The 19,867-nt window shown below is 48.9% G+C and overlaps 1 protein-coding gene across 8 annotated transcripts in view; it reads left to right on the top strand.

Annotated features, from left to right (window-relative positions):
- Positions 1-6,372: 6,372 nt before the first annotated feature.
- NARS2 (asparaginyl-tRNA synthetase 2, mitochondrial) overlaps positions 6,373-19,867 on the top strand; it is a 74,304-nt gene continuing 60,809 nt past the window's right edge. For all 8 annotated transcript variants that reach the window (XR_012763439.1, XR_012763440.1, XM_075416233.1 and 5 more), the window contains exons 1-5: positions 6,373-6,537; positions 10,503-10,612; positions 12,247-12,367; positions 13,010-13,150; positions 17,760-17,840. Coding sequence is in view for 6 of the 8 variants with exons in the window: in XM_075416233.1 (XP_075272348.1) it covers positions 6,421-6,537; positions 10,503-10,612; positions 12,247-12,367; positions 13,010-13,150; positions 17,760-17,840 (570 nt within the window). In the remaining 2 variants the exon portion in view is untranslated. The remainder of the gene's footprint in view (positions 6,538-10,502; positions 10,613-12,246; positions 12,368-13,009; positions 13,151-17,759; positions 17,841-19,867) is intronic.

Below are 19,867 nucleotides of genomic sequence, written 5' to 3'. Positions count from 1 at the left end.
TCTGGGGCGAGACACATGGGATAAGGTCAGCATGGACATCTTCCTGCTGTTTTCCCTTGTCCCTGAATATCCAGGATCTCTGCTCACCTGGAGGGTCTATATGAAAAGCCATGTTGCTCCTCATCCATATCATCATGGCCAGAGCCACAAACCAGGAGGTTTTGAACCCAGGATTCTCCAGAGTGGCCATTGTTGCTCAGGTGGGGGAAAAAAAGAAAGCTAGACGAGAGAGGCAGACTGCTAACAACCACATCTCAGGTCAAAGCAGGAACTCCTCAGCAATGCCCTGAGTGGAGGAACTTGAGGAAGCTCCCAAATACTGAGGGGACTGGACAGTCCCTCACTACTGATCCACTCAGTACCAGTATTGGGCAACATCGCTGGTAACCAGGCAGGAAAGGGTTGCTAGAATTTTTTCTGGAGGAAGGCAGAATAAGGGTTTCACCAGCAGACACCACAAACAAGCACTAGCAAAGCAGAACAGTCAACACAGCAGCTCTGACACCACTGTGCAGCTCCTGGGGGGACCATCCGTGGGGTGTTATCTCTTGGCTGGCTCCTTCCTGGGACCCAGGGGTGCTCTCAGAGGACGGTGAATACTGCCTAGCCCCAGCAGCGCAACCTTAGAGCATCGCTGAGCGTTGTGTTTACTCACCCACCAACCCAGGCAAAGAGTGGCACCGTGAAGCTGGCCCTGTCCTCAAAGCTGAAGTCAGCCAGGCTCAGTCATGTGTTACCCTTTGACAGAAGGGCAGGGTCTCCCCTTCTCTTCATCTGCTGGGAAACATACAGAAAAATTTGGAGGACGTGGTAAGAAGCAGTTTTTGCATCCGCTTTGGTTTTCTTTTCAGTGAAGTGTTCAGAAAACAAATGTGGAAGTTGAGACAGAAAGAATGAGATATCTAAAATAGTGGTTCGCTTAGGGAAAATCAGCTTTATTTATAGGAAGGAATGTGTTACATATTGTATCTCATTTCATTGGGAAGTTACGGCTGTGAAACAAAAAAATACAAATACTTTACTTTGGAATAAACACAAATGTGCTTCATTTCAGGTTACCAAGATATCACTGAAAAAAAGGCCAGAATTTTCTAAGCACAGTGTCCCCATTCCTACATCTAAGGCACAGCAGGATGCTGACTACCTTGTGCATCTAATTTTCAAACTAGGACCTCTAAGGACACCAAAGGGAATGCACTGATACAGCAAGAAGACTTCAAAACTGTGGGGAGTCTGTCAGATTGAAGAACTGCATATTATCCCCAAGCTAATAAGGATTAATCTGCCTTACTCTTCTTCCTTTCGGGCAGACACGCTGATGCCCTGATTGCGTAGTCCTTTATCTGTCCAGAAAGCACGGTGTCGAGCTTCAGGTAGAAGGTACAAGTTGATCTCCTGGCAATGTAGTCCAAAGGATGCTGGACTTTCTGGGGATGCTCAGGACTCCAGATCAGAGGTCCATGAACAGTGGACACTGCCAATGATAAAAGCCCTCACTGAAAAGTCCTCCAAATCAGAAAGAGATGCCACTGCTGGGAAACACATCTTCAGGGCCCTCAGAAGGAGAGACAGAAAAGATTTCCACGTGCCCAGCCCTGAGGGGAGAGTTTTTCTGCAACAGCATCTCTGATTCTGAACTATGTGGAAAAAACTAGTTTGTGTCACCAGACACCAGACAGATGAGAGTCATCTCGGAGGAGGCAAGATTTCATTTCTTGCTTTGTACTATTTCTACCTTGTTCCCTGCCTTTCTTAGGAGTCCCGCTCCCAGGCCAGGTCTGGAGGATCTGAGGCTAAAAGCCTCAGAATCAGCAGTGAGCAAGGCCAGATTCACTTCAAAAGCAGAACTGTGTGGAGCTCTTCCTCCTCCACCCACTAGAAAGGACGAAGTGAAGGAACAGAAAGACATAGAGGGCATAGCTGAGCAGGCTCCATGTGAAGACGGTCTGGAGCTAAAGCAGCAGGCTGGAACATCCACAGAGGAGGCATTTCAGAGCACTTCTGCCAGGTGAAGGCTGGGCATTGCTATATGGATGGTGCCAAGACGGTGGTGCCCTACAAACACAAAGCTGATTCTCCACTCCCACCCAAAAACTGACACTGCCTGTTTGGAAGCCCTTTTCCACCGCTGCTCCATGCTTTCTCCACAGCCCCCATGCCCAACTGGGAGTACAGGAGAATCATTATTCCTCACCATCCTTTAAACCACCCTCCCTGCAGACGTTCTGACAACTGGCTTCCTGCCTCTCAGCCCAGATTACATTACCAGTCTGATTCACAAACAGCACCGGTGCCCTCTGTAGAGCTTTTAGAAGAGCTCCGCTCTGCAGCGGAATAAACAAAATATACATTCAGACTCTGTTGTGTCCTTTGCAGACACTCAAACTGGCTCTAAAACACCAAGCTCACAAACCAGAGAGGGAACAGAGCTGTGATTGTCCTCCTGTACTCGACACTGGTGAGGCTGCACCTCGTGTAGTGTTCGGTTTTGGGCCCCTCACTACGAAAAGGACATTGAGGGGCTGGAGCGTGTCCGGAGAAGAGCAACGAGGCTGGTGAGGGGTCTGGAGAACAAGTCTTATGAGGAGCAGCTGAGGGAACTGGGGCTGTTCAGTCTGGAGAAGAGGAGGCTAAGGGGGGACCTGATTGCTCTCTACAGCTACCTAAAAGGAGGGTGTAGTGAGGTGGATGTTGGTCTCTTCTCCCAGGTAACTAGGGATAGGACAAGAGGCTATGGCCTCAAGTTGCATCAGGGGAAGTTTAGATTGGATATTAGCAAAAATTTCTTCATTGAAAGAGCGGGGTCAGGCATTGGACCAGGCTGCCCAGGAGGTGGTGGACTCCCCATCCCTGAAGGTGTTTAAAAAACGTGTAGATGTGGCACTTCAGGACATGGTTTAGCAGGTGTTGGGTTGACACTTGGACTTGATGATCTTAGAGGTCTTTTCCAACTTTAATGATTCTATGATTCTATGAATTTGCTCCAGAGCTGTACGGACCCATATAGATCTAGTGAAACAACCTGAGACCTGGGTCATCACTGGGGCTATGGTTCATGGTACTGATGCTGCCAAACTGCTGGCCAGTGAGGACAGCATCCAGCAGTGAAAAGAGGACGGTCAGCTCTGTTGGGAACAAAGTGATGTTTGTTGGGGAGCTCTGGGAACACAGTAACCCCTGCCTGTCCCCCATCCCTCTAAAAAAAAATCACTGGAGACTGTGCCTGTCAGCACACAAACACCATCTGCAGTCCAGGAGCCTGGAATGGCTCACAGCAACGTACGTAAGTCCCAGCAGCATCGACCCCAGGTGAGGAACTCACCAAAAGGGAGTATGGAGCAGATCAGGGTGTATGGAGCAGCAGCTGGTCTAGAGCTGAGCTTCGAGGGCAGAAAAGTCATATGAGAGACCGTCAGCTTTGCACTCTGCTAGTGCTTCATCCTCATTTTCTTTTGGGGACTGATGGACCAAATTCCTGTCCCATCTACTGATAGCATTTGGTCTTTAGAAAGAAAGATATTCAGCCAGATGGGAAAAGCTCAAGTCCAGACCTAGAAATTTGAGGCCAGACTTTCTTGTGTTACACCCTTCCCTCCAAAGACCCACAGCTGGCCCTGGAGCAGATGGGTCTGAGGGGAAGGACCTTACCCCTTTCCTGCTGCATTTAGACACCATCATTGCTGTTACTCCCTAATTGTTCCCTAAATTAATTGCTTATCTGGCCTGGAGAGGGTTTTATGAGCCAGATAACCATCAAAAAAATGTTTTGGGACACTATGGACTGAACAGGAGAGGAAAAACCTATAGCTGAGAGCAGTGATAGAAGCACCATCTGTGACCGGGCAGAGAGAACACATAACGTGTGCTGAACAGTCATTACACACTTGTTTAATTCTCACATGAAGCCAGGAGTTCCCTGAACGATAGAACACTAATTCCCTACCAATTTACATCCTGTATCTCTGCCTGGCGCAGCAGCAGTACCAGCTCCTTCCTGCGCTCTGATTCTGTAACGCACCGCATCACAACGCTGTACCAACACAGAGCAAAGCTCAATGCTGGCCCTTACAGGAGGGGATGGCGATCGGCATTAAAACAAAACTGATTTTGCTCACTCAGGAGCACCAAGACACAATTGTCCCTGCGTTTCTATCCAGCACTGAGGCGGTAACCTGCGTGTGTCCAGGCGGTCTGCCCGACTCCTCGCAGTGGCATGGAGGACGGATGCTGGACAAGCTGTCGTCGCTGGCTGAGGATGAGCTTCTAGCCCAGTTCTCACCCACCCTCACCGCACACCTCCCTGTGGACTCCTGTCCTTCCTCTGAATGCCTTTCTCATCCACTCAGTTATGCCCATGCCCCTGCTCTGCAGCTCTGATTCCTCGGGACGGCCTTTCCAGGCAGCTCAGAGCGCAGGTCTAGACTGAGAGCCACGGGTGGGGACATTGGCTTACTGGGAGCAAAGGCAGAGGTGAAGGAGGGCCCTGGCAAGCAGTATGGGGACTTTGAGGACAAGAAGCTTTTCATCCACAGATAAAAGGCACCACACAGCAAAGTTGAAACCAGGCATCTACAAAGCTTTCCTCTCCTCTTTCCCATGAGCCCAGCTTGCTTCTTCTAAACAAGGCCTCCGGCCAGCTATTCTTTCCTTAACTGAGACTTTACAGCAAGGCAGGGATTTTTCTCCCTACAAGCTGTGTCGGTAGAAAAAGCTGCCTCCCAGCACCTCCTGGCCCTGGGGCTTCACACTGCTGCTGTCTCATTTCACCTACTGTACTCCAAAGATCGATGCACAGGGATGGGATAACCTGTGACCACAAGCACAGCCAACATGTTCAGCTGCTGCCTTCCAGGACAAGGCAAAGGGCAGAGCGGCAAAGTCCAGGCTGAGCAGGGAAGCAGCACTGACTTCACCACTTTTCCACGGAATCATAAAGTGCTTTGGGTTGGAAGGGACCTGCAAAGGTCATCCAGTTCCAACCCCTCTGCTGTGGACAGGGACCCCTTCCACCAGACCAGGCTGCTCCAAGCCCCGTCCAACCTGGCTTTGAACACTGCCAGGGAGGGGGCAGACACAGCTTCTCTGGGCACCCTGGGCCACAGCTTCACCACGCTCACAGTGGAGAATTTCTTCCTTATGTCTAATCTAAATCTCACCTCTTTCAGTTTAAAGCCATTACCCCTTGTCCTATCCCTACATACCCTTCTCAAAAGTCCCTCTCCAGTTTTCTTATTGGTCCCCTTCAGATACTGGAAGACTGCAATAAGGTCTCCCCGCAGCCTTCTCTTCCCCAGGCTGAGCAGCCCCAGCTCTCCCAGCCTTTCCTCCCAGCAGAGGGGTTCCAGCCCTCCCATCATTGCTGGGGCCTCCTCTGGCCCCGCTCCCACAGCTCCAGCTCTGTCCTGTGCTGAGGGCTCCAGAGCTGGACGCAGGACTCCTGGGGGGGTCTCAGCAGAGCGGGGCAGAGGGGCAGGATCCCCTCCCTCGCCCTGTGCCCACGCTGCTGGGATGCAGCCCAGGGCACGGTTGGCCTTCAGGGCTGCCAGCGCTCACTGCCGGGTCATGGCCAGCTTTTTCTTCATCAGTATCCCTAAATCCTTCTCTGCAGAGCTGTAGACACTCGCCTTCTCGACAGCTGCTTTTCACCTGCCACTCGGAGCAGCTGGAAGAGGCAGCGGGTCCTGAGGCTTAAAAAGGGTCAGGAGAACGGTCTTGTCCCCCAGCAGGGCTTGTCCCCGCAGAGCCGAGTCCTGCGTTCCTGATTAGCAAAAGCAGGGGCTGACACAGGGCTCCCCCCGCAGGGAGGGCCCCGAGAGGACAGGAGAGTGGCGGATGGTCCCCGAAATCCACAGCACGCCGGCCCCAGGCCGTGCTGCCGCCGAGAAGCGCAGCCTCTCCCTTCAGCCCGCTCCCACAAGCGCTCCCGGGGTGAGGAGCCTGGCCCTGCCGAGAGCCCAGCCGCCATCGCCTTCTTCCCCAGAGGGTCCAGCCTGGCCCGTCCCCAGGCCCTCTTGTGCAACTGAGGCGGTGGGAGCCGGGCTGGCGCTCCTGAGGCAGAGGAAGTAGCGACAGCGCTGCCGAGGTCCCAGAAAGCAGCAGGATCCCTCACCCCCGCCATGGGGATCCCGCTCCCCCGCGCCCTGCCCTGCGCCATAACCGCACCCCGCCGCCTCTTCCCTTCAGCCCGTCCGCCATGAACTACATTTCCCAGAGGCCCTTGCGCCCAGGCGGCGGAAAAGGCAGCCCTTCGGGCTGGGCGCTTTCCCTTTCCGATTGGCTCACCGGCACAGACCGGAGCGGCGATTGGATGAGGCGGTCACGTGAGGGGGCGGGAGGCGCGTCGCCTCACGGGAGCCTTGCGGGAGCGGGATGAGGCCGCGCCGCCGGAGGGAGCGGGGCTGTTCCCGTTAGGCCTCCGCCATGCTGGGGGCCCGGTGGCAGGCCCTCCGCCGCTGCGCTGCCCTGCCCCGGGCGGTGCGGCTGCGGGTCCGCCAGGCGCTGGGGGCCCGGGAGCCGGCCGCGGCGGTTAAAGTGCAGGTGTGTGGCCGGCAGGTCGGGGCGCGCCCGGCGGTGACCCGGCCCAGGGCCGTAACGGAAGGGAGAGGGGCGGCGGTGGCGGGGCCCACGCCGGCTTCACCGCCTGTGCTCAGAGGGCGAAGGCTGGAACCTCTGCAGCGCGCTTTCCTGGACGAAGCGCCGGCAGGGAGAGGCGGTCACCGCGCTGGGTCGGGCTGAAGCGTGTCCGCTTTTGGTTTTGTCACCTGCTTGGTTTTGGGAGAGTGAACCGTTGCTGCTGCGGTGATGGTTTGGTTAAGCTTTGCTTTAGGTCTTGTTCCATGTCTAGTTTTATAGGAGTTTATTGACAGGAATGGTGTGGCCAGTGGGAGTAGAGAGGGGATCGTGCTCCCGTACTCGGCACTGGTGAGGCCGCACCTCGAGTGCTGTGTTCAGTTTTGGGCCCCTCACTACAAGAAGGACATTGAGGGGCTGGAGCGTGTCCAGAGAAGGAGACTGGTGAAGGGTCTGGAGAACAAGTCTGATGTGGAGCAGCTGAGGGATATTACGGAAAATTTCTTTACTGAATGAGCAGTCAGACATTGGACCAGGCTGTCCAGGGCAGTGGTGGAGTCCCCATCCCTGGAGATGTTAAAAAAATGTGTAGATGTGGCACTTGGGGATATGGTTTAGTAGGCATGGTGTTGTTGGGTGGATGGTTGGACTTGATGATCTGAGAGATCTTTTCCAACCTATGATTCTAGAGCAGTGTCAGGTAGAGCTGAGCATAACAGTTTCGTTGATGTTTGGTGTCAGTACATACTGTGAACCGAGGTAGACAGAGATGAATGGACTGTTTAGTAACAGAGCTCTTTCCCGTTGCTCAGCATAGGGTTCTGCGTCCCCCCTGTATTCTGGTGTTCCTGACTGACAGAGCAGTGGTTGCAGACACATAGTCACTTTCTTAGTGCAAGGACCTTGGGTTAGACTGTGCAGTTGTCAGTATGTCTGGATGAATCTGTAAGGGGCTGGGGTACTTTGAGGATAAGAAAAATGGATGTGACCCAGCAGTGAGCGCTGGCAGCCCAGCAGGCCAACCATGCCCTGGGCTGCATCCCCAGCAGCGTGGGCACAGGGCAAGGGAGGGGATTCTGCCCCTCTGCCCCGCTCTGCTGAGACCCCCCCCGGGAGTCCTGCGTCCAGCTCTGGAGCCCTCAGCACAGGACAGAGCTGGAGCTGTGGGAGCGGGGCCAGAGGAGGCCCCAGCAATGATGGGAGGGCTGGAACCCCTCTGCTGGGAGGAAAGGCTGAGAGAGCTGGGGCTGTTCAGCCTGGAGAGGAGAAGGCTGTGGGGAGACCTTACTGCGGCCTTCCAATACCTGAAGGGGCCTGGAAGAGAGCTGGAGAGGGACTTTTGAGAAGGGTGTGTGGGGATAGGACAAGGGGTAATGGCTTTAAACTGAAAGAGGTGAGATTTAGATTAGACATGAGGAAGAAGTTCTCCACTGTGAGCGTGGTGAAGCCCTGGCCCAGGTTCACAGAATGTTCGGGGTTGTAAGGGACCTCTGTGGGTCATTGTCTGGGTTGCCCAGAGAAGCTGTGGCTGCCCCCTCCCTGGCAGTGTTCAAGGCCAGGTTGGACGGGGCTTTGAGCACCATGGTCTGGTGGAAGGGGTCCCTGGCCATGGCAGGGGGGTTGTACTAGATGACTTTTAAAGTCCCTTTCAACCCAAACCGTCCTGCGATGCTACTGACCCAAAAACCAGTTTGTAGCACAGTGGTTCCTGCACACACATAGATGAAATCTAATAGCATAGGAAGAGGCTCATCCAGTTAGGTGCTTTTCAGCTGTAGTTTTATGAGTTATGCAAGCTGGAATAAACTGATGCTAGATTTGGCAATACCACTTCTTTCTGCCCCAGGTCCCTGGTGCTTTGTTTCTCTTCCCCTGTGCTGTCAAAAATGTGGGTTTTTTTAGTGTTAAACTGGGTTGGGGAACTGGTTTGGCTTAAACCCAACCTTATTATGGCCAGGTTATTGGAATGTTCAGTCTGGTCTGAGTTGGGATCCTCACTGCACGTTGCTTCTGGTATGGTGTGAAGCAGTCAAAACACTGCTACCGCAGCCTCTGCTGCTCCAGTACAAGCCTGTGGGTATGTTCTAATTTCCTACTGCGGGATGCAAGGCTCGTTTCCTTATTTAACAGATCCCAGAACAGCCTGATGAGGTGGGAAAAAAAAAAGCTCTTGAGCATGTTTCTTTGTTCAGGGCTGTTTTGTGTTTTCGTTAAGGAGCACTTAGGAGTAGAGGAGCTAAGAAAAACATCTGCTGTTAAACATCATGCATCAAGTATAACGCATATGACGTGTTCTGGGGATTTACTGGAATACAGAGGATAAGCACAGCAGCTTCAGGCATGTTATTGCGTGAAATGCCTTTTAAACACCTGTTGCTTTCGCCATAAGAATAGGAGGATGGCCAAATGTTCAGACTTTAGCTTTGAACTCTTGTTTCTTGCATTAGTTGTTGCCTTGGGTGGAACATGCTGCAGAGGTCGTTTAGGTAAATGCCTGTCTGAAATTGTGAGGCTGGAGCAAAAGCTGACATTTTGTTAATCATTAGACTTATGACTTTAGAATCTTCCATAGTTCTTATATGCAGTTGTTCTCACCCCGTTATACAAGCTTGTCTAATGCCTTGTCTGTGTTAGTAGTCATGATGTGATTTTAAGACTGCTTTACCTTGGGTAGTGTGTAATTCTTGCAGTTTGCTCTGTCTAGACAATAGAAGTAGACAGTTTTGCGTTGGTTTATCTGGTGTAAAATCCCTAAAGTGCTTGCACAGTTTAGAGTCATTGGAGCTACTTGGGCGCTTACAGAATCACAGAATCACGGAATGGTAGGGGTTGGAAGGGACCTCTGTGGAAGCAAAAACCAGCAGATTGGAAAAGAGGCAGTTTGGTTGTTTAATCTGCACAGTTTTCAGTTGTTCTCTGCAGTATTATTAGAAGAGGAGCGGGAAGCTCCGCAGCGGATAGTTTTGCTTTTAAGGGCAGCTTTTTCTAAACTCTTGTGGGCTGGGAGCAGCTAAGGGAGTTGTATTTTGAATGCTATTACTTTTGCTTGGTGCCTTGGTACAGCCTTGAATTTTTTATTACTTTTTGAGGGAAATGTTGTTTCCCATTGAAAAACTCAAGACATTAGCCTGACAGGTACGCGGTCAGTTCTACTGTTCAGCTGTTACAAAGAACTGCGCTGTTACTGTTTTAATCCTTTTAGTCAAACTGGACAAGAGTACTTCTAGATTTTTTCATAATTTTTTTTTTCCATGGGGACAGCGTAGAGGTCTTGATTTTGAGGTGTAAGGAGAAACATCCAAAATTATGAAGGCATTCATTTTCATTTTTGTTTTGCATTAATATGTAATTTTCCACCTGAATCTATTGGCTGCAGCATCATTGTTTAGCAGTCCAACGGCTTGGGGCATGTAAACAACTAGTGAACAAATTTCTGTTGGAACCTTCCTACTGGTGATACAAACAAAAATTGGTACTAAAGATGAACAAGACAGTCTTGAGTGTGTTATCATAAAGAACTGTGCATTACTGGTCTCTCCTGTTTCAGTAAGAAGTGTTTTGAAGGGACATCACTAATAAAAATATGTACTTTGCTGAAATGCTTTTCATCTTCAGAGCACTTTGCCACTTTCTTGTGTTTTCAGCTCCCCAGAGATGCAGGTAGATCTGAGTTATCCCTGCTGTACTCGGAGGAAGAGTTGATGTCTCTGCCTAAGGATTTGTTTCCCTTGGCTTTGAAGTCAGTAGAAAAACTGACACTGACTTTTTTTTCTTTTTTTTTTTTTTTGTTGCCCCTAAAGAAATATTTCCTTTGATTTCAGTACAAAGTTGAAATAGACCTGAAGTAGCATGTCGAGCTCAGCTGGAAGAAGAGCATGACAACGCAGAATCCATGCCAAGGAATAACCAATTTCTCTTTCTTTTACCTCTAGGGCTGGGTCCGCTCTGTCCGATCGCAGAAGGAAGTTTTGTTCTTGCATATAAATGATGGGAGTTCTCTGGAAAACCTCCAGGTGGTTGCTGATCCCAGCCTGGAAAATAGGTTGGTCTGTTTGGGATACCTGGAAAAATCTCTGTGTTGATCAGTGCTTGGAGGGGTCTGCTCAGGCCTCCTTTCATAGAATCATTAAGGTTGGAAAAGACCTCTTAACATTATCAGGTCCAACTGTCTACCCAGCACCACCATGCCTGCTAAACCATGTCCTGAAGTGCCACATCTACATGTTTTTTTGAACACCTCCAGGGATGGTGACTCCACCACCTCCCTGGGCAGCCTATTCCAATGCCTGACCGCTCTGTCAATAAAGACATTTTTGCTAATATCCAATCTAAACCTCCCTTGATGCAACCCAAGGCCACTGCCTCTTGTCGTATCCCTATTTACCTGGGAGAAGAGACCAACCCCCACCTCACTACAACCTCCTTTCAGGTGGCTGTAGAGAGCAACGAGGTTCCCCCTCAGCCTCCTCTTCTCCAGACTAAAAAGCCCCAGCTCCCTCAACCGCTCCTCATATGACTTGTTCTCCAGACCCCTCACCAGCCTCTTTGTCCTTCTCTGGACATGCTCCAGCCCCTCAATGCCCTTCTTGTATCGAGGGGCCCAAAACTGAACACAGCACTCCAGCTGCGACCTCGCCCGTGCCGAGTCCAGGGGCACGATCCCCTCCCTACTCCTGCTGGCCATACCATTCCTGACCCAAGTCAGGATGCCGTTGGCCTTCTTGGCCACCTGAGCACACTGCTGGCTCATGTTCAGCCGGCTGTCGACCAGCACCTCAAGGTCCTTTTCTGCTGGGCAGCTTTCCAGCCACTCCTCCCCAAGGCTGTAGCGTTGCGTGAGGGTTGTTGTAACCAAAGTGCAGGACCACTGTACAGTGGCTCATGAGGCTGCTGGAGGAACCTCCAGCAGCTGGCACCTGACCACAGGAAGGGCACTGCCGCAGCCTGGGATCTCTGGATGTGTTTTTTTAGGATAGAGAGTGTCTGACTGCTCTATCTCAATTTGGCTGAGGCGTTGTGGTTCAGCTGCTTGTCCTGTGAGATTAATTTGGACCACATTCTCTTAACAGCTGTAGCAGCATGGGCATTCTGGACTACTGTTGGTCTTGCTTGGAAATCACACAATGTAGCCAGGGATAACTGTCCCCCAGGTTTTTGGAGAGTGCTGTTGCTGGAACAGCTTGAGGGCTGGCTTGTTAGGCATACCCGCTAGATGGACATGCCTGTTCTGTTAAAAGAAGATGCAAAAATAATGCACTCATTTTACAGCTTCATTTTGTTTGTTACTCAGTTATTCTTTGGGCTAGGGTTGGGAGTTTCAGGATGATCCAGGAACTTTCCATGTGTAATGTGATTTTTTTACAAATTTTTTTTTTTATTATTTTCTTCTATAAGCTTGTTTTGTGCCCACCAGTAGCCCCTTCTAATAAAAGCCTCTCTCTTTTCCCCTTGCTTGTCCAACACTCCTACGTTGTCCTAAATTATTCAGTAGCTTTGTGAATCTATTCGCGTTCCCACCTATGCGTTTAATAATTTCTCATTTCAGTTAAGCCCTATGGCTACAGTATCTCGTGGCATCTCAAGCAGTCCAGCTAAACTGACAGGGATCTCACTTCTGAGTGCGGTTGACTTTGTATCAGTGCCTATTTAAGCTGTTGTTTTTTCTTGGTTTCTTAGAGACCTGACTTTTGGAAGTGCAGTGGAAGTCGAAGGAAAACTGGTCAAAAGTCCTCATAGCATGCAGAACATGGAGTTGAAAGCTGAAACCATCCGTGTGGTGGGACCTTGTGATACTTGGGTATGTCGCTGCATCAGGACCACTAATAAATTTCAAAAGGTCCCAGTACTCAGCAAAGCATGCCTCAGACTGTGTGTTCTTTAAGCCTGAGTCATCCTGCAGGCTTTGATTTGTTAGCAGTGTCTGTAGGGCATGTCAGAGGAGAAACATGGGATCACCATGGAAGCTCTCTTTGGGGGCAGAGCTGTTTCTACGTGGAAACTGGTGCACATGCTAGCAGCTAAGGGTGTCCATTTGACCCATGCCAGGTGGTTTACCTGGTAACTCTGGGTGGGATATGAATGGAAGAAGCAGTGGGACTGGCTAAACGCTCCAGGTTGTGCAGGTGGAAGAGCTGTGTCTGCCACAAGCACGTTTGGAACCAGGTCACTTGCAGCTGGCTTTCAAGAGGGCTCAACATCCAAAAAGTGGAACGTTTTGAAGCACTACTACCTTCTCTTGTGTTCATGCCTCTTGTTCTGCCACAAGCAATACAAAATCCAATAGAAAAGCAATAGAAAAGATAGGTAAAAGTATCTAGTCCTTGTCTGCTCTGTGATGATGATTGAGTTTTAGTATTCAGAGGTGGCGTTCCGTGAATAGCAATAAAACTGTAGTCTCCAGGTTCTCATCCTCTTATTTTTTTTTCCTTGTTGTTTTCAGTCATTCCCCCTGAAAATGAAGAAGAGGCACCCACTGGAGTATATCCGACAGTTCCCTCATCTACGATGCAGAAGCAGCACGCTCAGCTCCCTCTTGAGAATCCGCAGTGAAGCCACAGCAGCCATCCACTCGTTCTTCCAGGTAGCCCCTTCTGTACCGAGCCTTGTGTGTAAAACGCTCCCCCAGTCTGGCTTTGCAGGAGCGCGTTAGGAGGGAGGGAGCATCATGTGTTGGCTGCAGGCTGTGGATTTTGGACACGGTGGTTTTCTTTCCCAGCCTGATCTGACTGAGGCCCTGGCCAGGCTGTTGCGTTATGATCAGGTTACCACATCTGTGGTCTTGTTAGCATCTTTCCACCCGTTTCCTGTTATTTTATCCCTTTCACTAAGTTGCAATACAATGGCCTGCGAGTGTGTGTGGTCTGTGGAACATAATAGGGAGTCGTTTAACGCACCCTCAGCGGTGACCTTACGGTGCTTGGACAGAAGCCTCCTCCCACACAGAAAAATCTGTGACGCAGGAAGGCTACCGACAAACTGACTCAGAGCTTCACGTTGTTGTTCTCAGTTCTTACCTTCCTATTACTGCGTTCTGGGCCTGTGTGGAGGCGGTTAGCTGGGGTTAGGAGACTGCTGTTTTGGTGCATTTCACACTGATGGATGGGAGGCACTGCTGTGTGAGTGTGTCCCTCTTAAGCTCTGAGCGTAGTACAGGCTTTGTGCTGGCCGTGGCGGCAGCGAATTAACTCTGCTTCCAGATGCCGTGTAGAGACCATTGAATGCTTTGCATGAGTAGATAAAGAAAGGTAACAAGTCCTCTGGCGCACCTGAGCCCTTTTAAAACTGTTCATTGAAAGAAACATGTTTTAGCTTAAACAAACTGGCTTTAGTTTGTGGAGAATCGTTCTCAGAGCATTCTAATGACAGAATTCATATGTAGTAATTAATATGACCCAAAGAACAGGTCAGAATTTTTGAAATTGAATTTCTGGTCATGAGTATGCTGGTATTTGTCACTTGCAGTAGCAAAGAAGGCTTGCTTGCTTGCTCTGAGAGTTATCTGTCTGGAATTGCATGGTATTTAGAAGATTTTTTTTTTTTAAGAGCCTGATGGAAGTACTGTGTCAGGTAAAGCTGCTGGTGGTGGTTTCAGCGTTGTGCCAGCTTGCAAGACAGAGCCCGGCTCTGCTGGGAATCGGTCTCTGCTGGTAGGTGCCACTAGATGGCATTGCCCACAACAGTTTGTGATGGCAAACATGTGCAAGGAAGCCAGCCGAGATAGAAAAAAGCACGTTCTTCTGACAAAGGCTTAACTTCTCCAGATTAACTCCAGTGCAGACTCTGACATATGTTCCTGTTTACGATGCTCAAGAGCTGAGCAGTATAAAAAAAACCCCTGTAAAGTAGCTGCTGCAGCTAAATAATGATACTTTGTATTTTTTAAAAGGGACCAGGAAGATTTGGTCCCAGACCTGATCTTTGGGAATGCTTATGTCATGACTCTCCTAGCACCAGGAATGTCTGTGGCTTGCTTCATTTCTGGTGGAAGGAAAGCAGTCTTTTTAAATTGCCACTTACATCATCCCGAGAATGTTGCAGTTTTCGACATGAGAATGTCAGAATATACCATAACTAGAAAATATAATCAGTGTTTTCACTGTGCAAAGCTGTAAAGACCTTAATGGTGATAGAAAATAAGTGGGGTTTTTTGAATACACACTTGATAATTATCTAGACTCTCTGGAACCTCAAAAACTCTTTTTTTAGGCTGTTCATTTCCAGCACTGAATGTAATGCCAAATGCATTTGGTTTGGATATTGAAGGCTAAAATGGTATCTTTAAATCTCCTGAGTATTGTGGTACATGTGGCATAGGAACGTTGTTCCTAGGCGCAGTAAAATAGTTGCGATGTGAATGGAAACCTCGGCTTTGCACATTAACTGACTTACAGGTTTGTCAGAGCCAATAATGGGACTTGAAGTATTATAGGACATTTTGTAAGGGGAACTATGCAACAGGGTTTTGTGGGATTCTCACCTTTCAGAACTGTGCAGTTCACATTCCTTTCCAAAGCACGTAAGGGATCTTCTGCGTGAAATGAGCTTCCTTCCGCATACAGTAGCAGCAGTTGTGTAATTTAGGCAATTTTCCAGAATCTCACGTAGGATAGGCGGCCACATGACCAGCAGGTCTGTGGACTATGCATGGGATTATGGCAGAGACCTGCATTTTGTATTGGCAGGCTGAAACTACCCTCCCCAGTCAAAGCGAGTCGTTCTGGCTCCAGAAATTCTTTCTGTGTAGTAACTGGATCTCGGTGAGGAGCTCCTGCCAGGCACTCGGCAAGCTGAGGTCTTTGCACCTGTAACCAAGGTAGTCTAGATCTGACTGCAGGGACTTTGCTCCCTCTTGGCTGTGTTACGGCACTTCCACAAAATGCATTGCATGTCTGCACAAACTCTGTGGTCCAAATTAATTTTAGCTTGATTCTCAGGATGGGCAGTAAATACCGCTCCTGTCTTCTTAACCTTTTAACTAGCTGGTGATAAGGACCAGGACCTGTCATGTGAACGGTCAGTTTGTATTATTCTGATAAAAGCTTTAGAAACATTTGCTTTTTTATCTGTCTTTATTTACTAGTGTTTTGTGTAAATAGAGAATGGGTTATGCTGCATCATTGCCTGTATCACGGTAATGCTGGCACACCCTGATTTTAAAGGGGTTCTCTTTGTGCTAGACGTTATAGTGATACAAGAGAAAACAAATCCTTAGTTCACAGCTGAAATCAGCTAGTTCCAGATTCTTGTTTGCCTTGACATGCATGGTGTGGCCTCTGTGCTCCACCACTGATCTCTGCAGTGAGACTAAGGAAGGTGATGGTTAGTAGAGTTCTGCTCCCAGTTTTGCCTCTGACATGCTATATGTGATGTCTAAGGTCTGCTTAACGTACCCAGCCACTGAAAATTGGGTTGCAGCTGGTTTAAAAGCCTACGGCTGCACTGCAGAGAAAGACAGAGAATAGGCGCTCTTTCTTCATCCAGCCTTCCAGGTTTTGGAGGCCTCTGCTGGACCAATGAACTATTACAGGAGTGGGTAATTCCCCAGGTGTCTACAACATGACCAAGCCAGGGTATACCCTGTGTCTTAAAATCGGTTTGACTTTGATATCTCAGAAGATATGAGGTGGGACTGACATTTTCACGCTGGCTGGATGTTTTTCAGGCCTCTCTCCCATGCAGTGTGTGATATCATAGAATGGTTTGGGTTGGAAGGGACCTTAAAATCCTCTCATTCCAAGCCCCTTGCCATGGTCAGGGACCCCTTCCACCAGACCACAGTGCTCAAAACCCCGTCCAACCTGGCCTTGAACACTGCCAGGGAGGGGGCAGCCACAGCTTCTCCGGGCAGCCTGGGCCAGGGCCTCACCAGCCTCGCAGCAAAGAATTTCTTCCTTAGGTCTACTCTAAATCTCCCCTCTTTCAGTTTAAAGCCATTACTCCTTGTCCATGCCATTGTCAAAAGTCCCTCTCCAGCTCTCTTCCAGGCCCCTTCAGGTATTGGAAGGCCGCAGTAAGGTCTCCCCACAGCCTTCTCCTCTCCAGGCTGAACAGCCCCAGCTCTCTCAGCCTTTCCTCCCAGCAGAGGGGTTCCAGCCCTCACATCATTGCTGGGGCCTCCTCTGGCCCTGCTCCCACAGCTCCAGCTCTGTCCTGTGCCGAGGGCTCCAGAGCTGGACGCAGAACTCCCGGGGGGTTCTCAGCAGAGCGGGGCAGAGGGGCAGAATCCCCTCCCTCGCCCTGTGCCCACCCTGCTGGGGATGCAGCCCAGGGCACGGTTGGCCTTCAGGGCTGCCAGTGCAGACTGCTGGGTCATGTCCAGCTTTTCATCCCCCAGCACCCCCAAGTCCTTCTCAGCAGGGCTGCTCTCCATCCCTTCATCCCCCAGCCTGTATTTGTGTTTGGGGTTGCCGCGACCCAGGTGCGGGACCCTGCACTTGACCTTGTTGAACTTCATGAGGTTCGTACAGGCCCACCTCTCCAGCCTGTTAAGGTCCCTCTGGATGGCATCCTGTCCTGCCAGCGTGTCGACCGCACTACACAACTTGGTGTTGTCAGCAAACTTGCCAAGGGTGTGCTCGATCCCGCTGTCCATGTTGCCAACAAAGATGTTAAACAGCACCGGTCCCAGTACTGACCCCTGAGGAAAGCCACTCGTCACTTCTGTCATCTAGCACACTTGATCATTTCTCTTAGTGGAGAGCACTAGGAGAGCGTCCTCTACCCAAAAAGCTGGAAGAAACTGTAATGACCATAGGGGTGAATTTGATTGAAACTGTCAAAAAATATGAAAATACTGGAGGACATGAGAAGAAAGGGGACTGGTGCAGAGATGGGCAGATACAAAAACCGGTAATAATGGTGTAAATCTCATTTTTCTTATGAAACAGTGAAAAAAACACATGTAGTAAACACTGAAATGTAAATCAGGACACAGTTTAGCAGTCATGGTGGTGTTGAGTTGACAGTTGGACTTGATGATCTTAGAGGTCTTTTCCAGCCTTCATAATTCTATTATTCTATGATTCTAGTGCTCCGTCTTTGTCCATGTAAGGCAGAAGTTGACTAAAAGTGCAAATGCTGTCCTGGTTGGGGATTAGTAGCTGAGTTAGGATGTGTGCTGGTTGGTGTCATCCCTGAAGTTGATGTTTGATATCTTTAGCTAGTTAACTTTAGTGTTCTGTCTGTTCCAGGATAATGGCTATGTGCATATTCATACCCCGATAATTACATCAAATGACTGCGAAGGTGCTGGGGAACTCTTTCAGATTGAGGTAAGTTGGGTTGCGTAAAGTTTGTTTTGATTTTTGCTTGCAGAGCAATTCTGGAGTTGTTGAAGGCTGGAGGAAATGTTTGTCTTATCAAACCTTTCCTTTATGTACTTCTGTTATTATCTTTTTAATGTAGCTGTCCTTTGCTTCAGCTAGTGATTTAGACAGAGCTAAACAGATGCATTAGGGTTTTTTATTGCTGTTTTGTGCTTTAATCAGCACCTTTTGTACTGATGAGCTTTTTCTGTCTGTGTTGCTGTGGAAAAGTTTACAAAGACAAACAGAGGGAGGTGGAACATCTTAGTAAACAGAAAGATGTGAGCAGAAGAGCCCCAGAGATGTGATGAGACGTTCAGGACAGCCTACTACATGCAAATATTTCTTAGCTTTGAAAGGAAGAATATAATTCACCGTGAGATAACTCCTTAAAAAAAAGTCAGCAGTACCTAAAACTCCTTTTCACCTGTGTAGATATTCCTCCCTACAAGCTACTTCTGTTGTATGTTGGAATTCTCCCTCAATATTGCCAAATCTCACTGTCCGTTCACCAATTTACTGCAACAGTCTGTCATTATATGAAGTACTTCACGTCTTGGGTCAACACCTCCTGTGAAACTTAGATACAGCTATAACCACTGAGTTCTTCCCCACAGATTTCTCATGATTCCTAACCCCCACATGCACGAATCATAAGAAATTCCATCTGCCTTTTATACTTCTGCATTTGAAATTCACTCTTCTGTCTCAAACAGTTCCATCCATCGCCACTTATGCTTATTGGCTCCAGCCTTGCTGGTGAATCATCGGTAAGCAAAAGAAAAATTGTTGAGGTAGCAGTCGCTTGCTGCGGGATCACGTCTTCCGCTCTCTGCGCAGCCTCATGACGAAAAGCCTCCGTGTTCTGGTTCTTCAGGATCTCGGGGTCTAACCTGTGCTACTAGTGATTCCCTTCCGGACCAGTACATGTGGCTCAGCTTTTTGCTTGCTGGGACAATAGAGTTGATTAGCTAAACTGAATTGTTCTTGTTTAATTGAGATCCCTTAAATGCTACCACAGGTTCGTTCCAGGCTGTTGCATACAAATTAAGATGTGAAAACAAGTGACACTTAATGATGAGAACATTACACAGTTTGCAGCTGTACAGTGTATTACATTTCTGGTACAGATTGTATCCACTTGAAAGCTGTAGAGGATGCAGGACTGCAGCGTAGGTGGCTGGTAGTAACAGAAGCACTGATGCAAACGATGATTGAGGTGCTAAATTGTGAGTCTGAAACTTGTATAAACTGGATCTTAACTAAATGCCTAGTTCAAGGCAAATCTCTTGCTCTATCTGCAGTGTGATTGCTTAGGTGTAGATAATTTATTGGACAAATGTAGGGACTGCTGTGCTTGAAAGCTGTGGAGTACATGCCAAGTCAGATCCCATAAAATGGCCTGTGCTACAAAGAAACTGCTTCAGAAACCCACTTTCTACTGGAAAGTGGGAAGTTCTCCCTGATTTCCTGTTTCTTCTTTGAATACTGCTTCATTATCAGGCCAAATTTAGGACTTGGTTTTGTTTCTGCAAAGTTCTATTCAGAACTAGTCTTGGCTAGCAGAGATCCAAGACCACTTGATATCCTGCTGTGGCCATTTCACTGGAGCAGGGACACTATTTCTGGACAGTGGAAATCTGGGGAAGGTTAAGCCTGCTTTGGGCCATGCACGTGAAGCTGTCAGACCTATAAATAAGGGTGACAGAAAGGTGTCATGCATAAAAATAAGGGTGTGGTATTTGCAGCGAAGCCCAGAGTCTCTATATACTTTTAATTAAACAAACCATCAAGACATTCCCTGTCTGCTGTATTCAGTCACTTTTTAAACTAGCCTTTAATTCACTGCTTGCACAGGCCAAGGGAGAAAATAAATTCCTGTTCCTCTTTATATTTGAGCAGTAGCCAAGAATCGTGGTGATGGGCATTGGTGAAAGCAACCTGCAAATTAGATTCATCAATTTAAAAAATGCTTAAATCCTGTGCTTAAAATA

The sequence above is a fragment of the Opisthocomus hoazin genome, chromosome 1, assembly GCF_030867145.1.
Source record: "Opisthocomus hoazin isolate bOpiHoa1 chromosome 1, bOpiHoa1.hap1, whole genome shotgun sequence".
NCBI classification, from domain to species: Eukaryota; Metazoa; Chordata; class Aves; order Opisthocomiformes; family Opisthocomidae; genus Opisthocomus; species Opisthocomus hoazin.
Note: the sequence above shows the minus strand (reverse complement) of the source record. Positions and strands in the feature narration are given on the sequence as shown.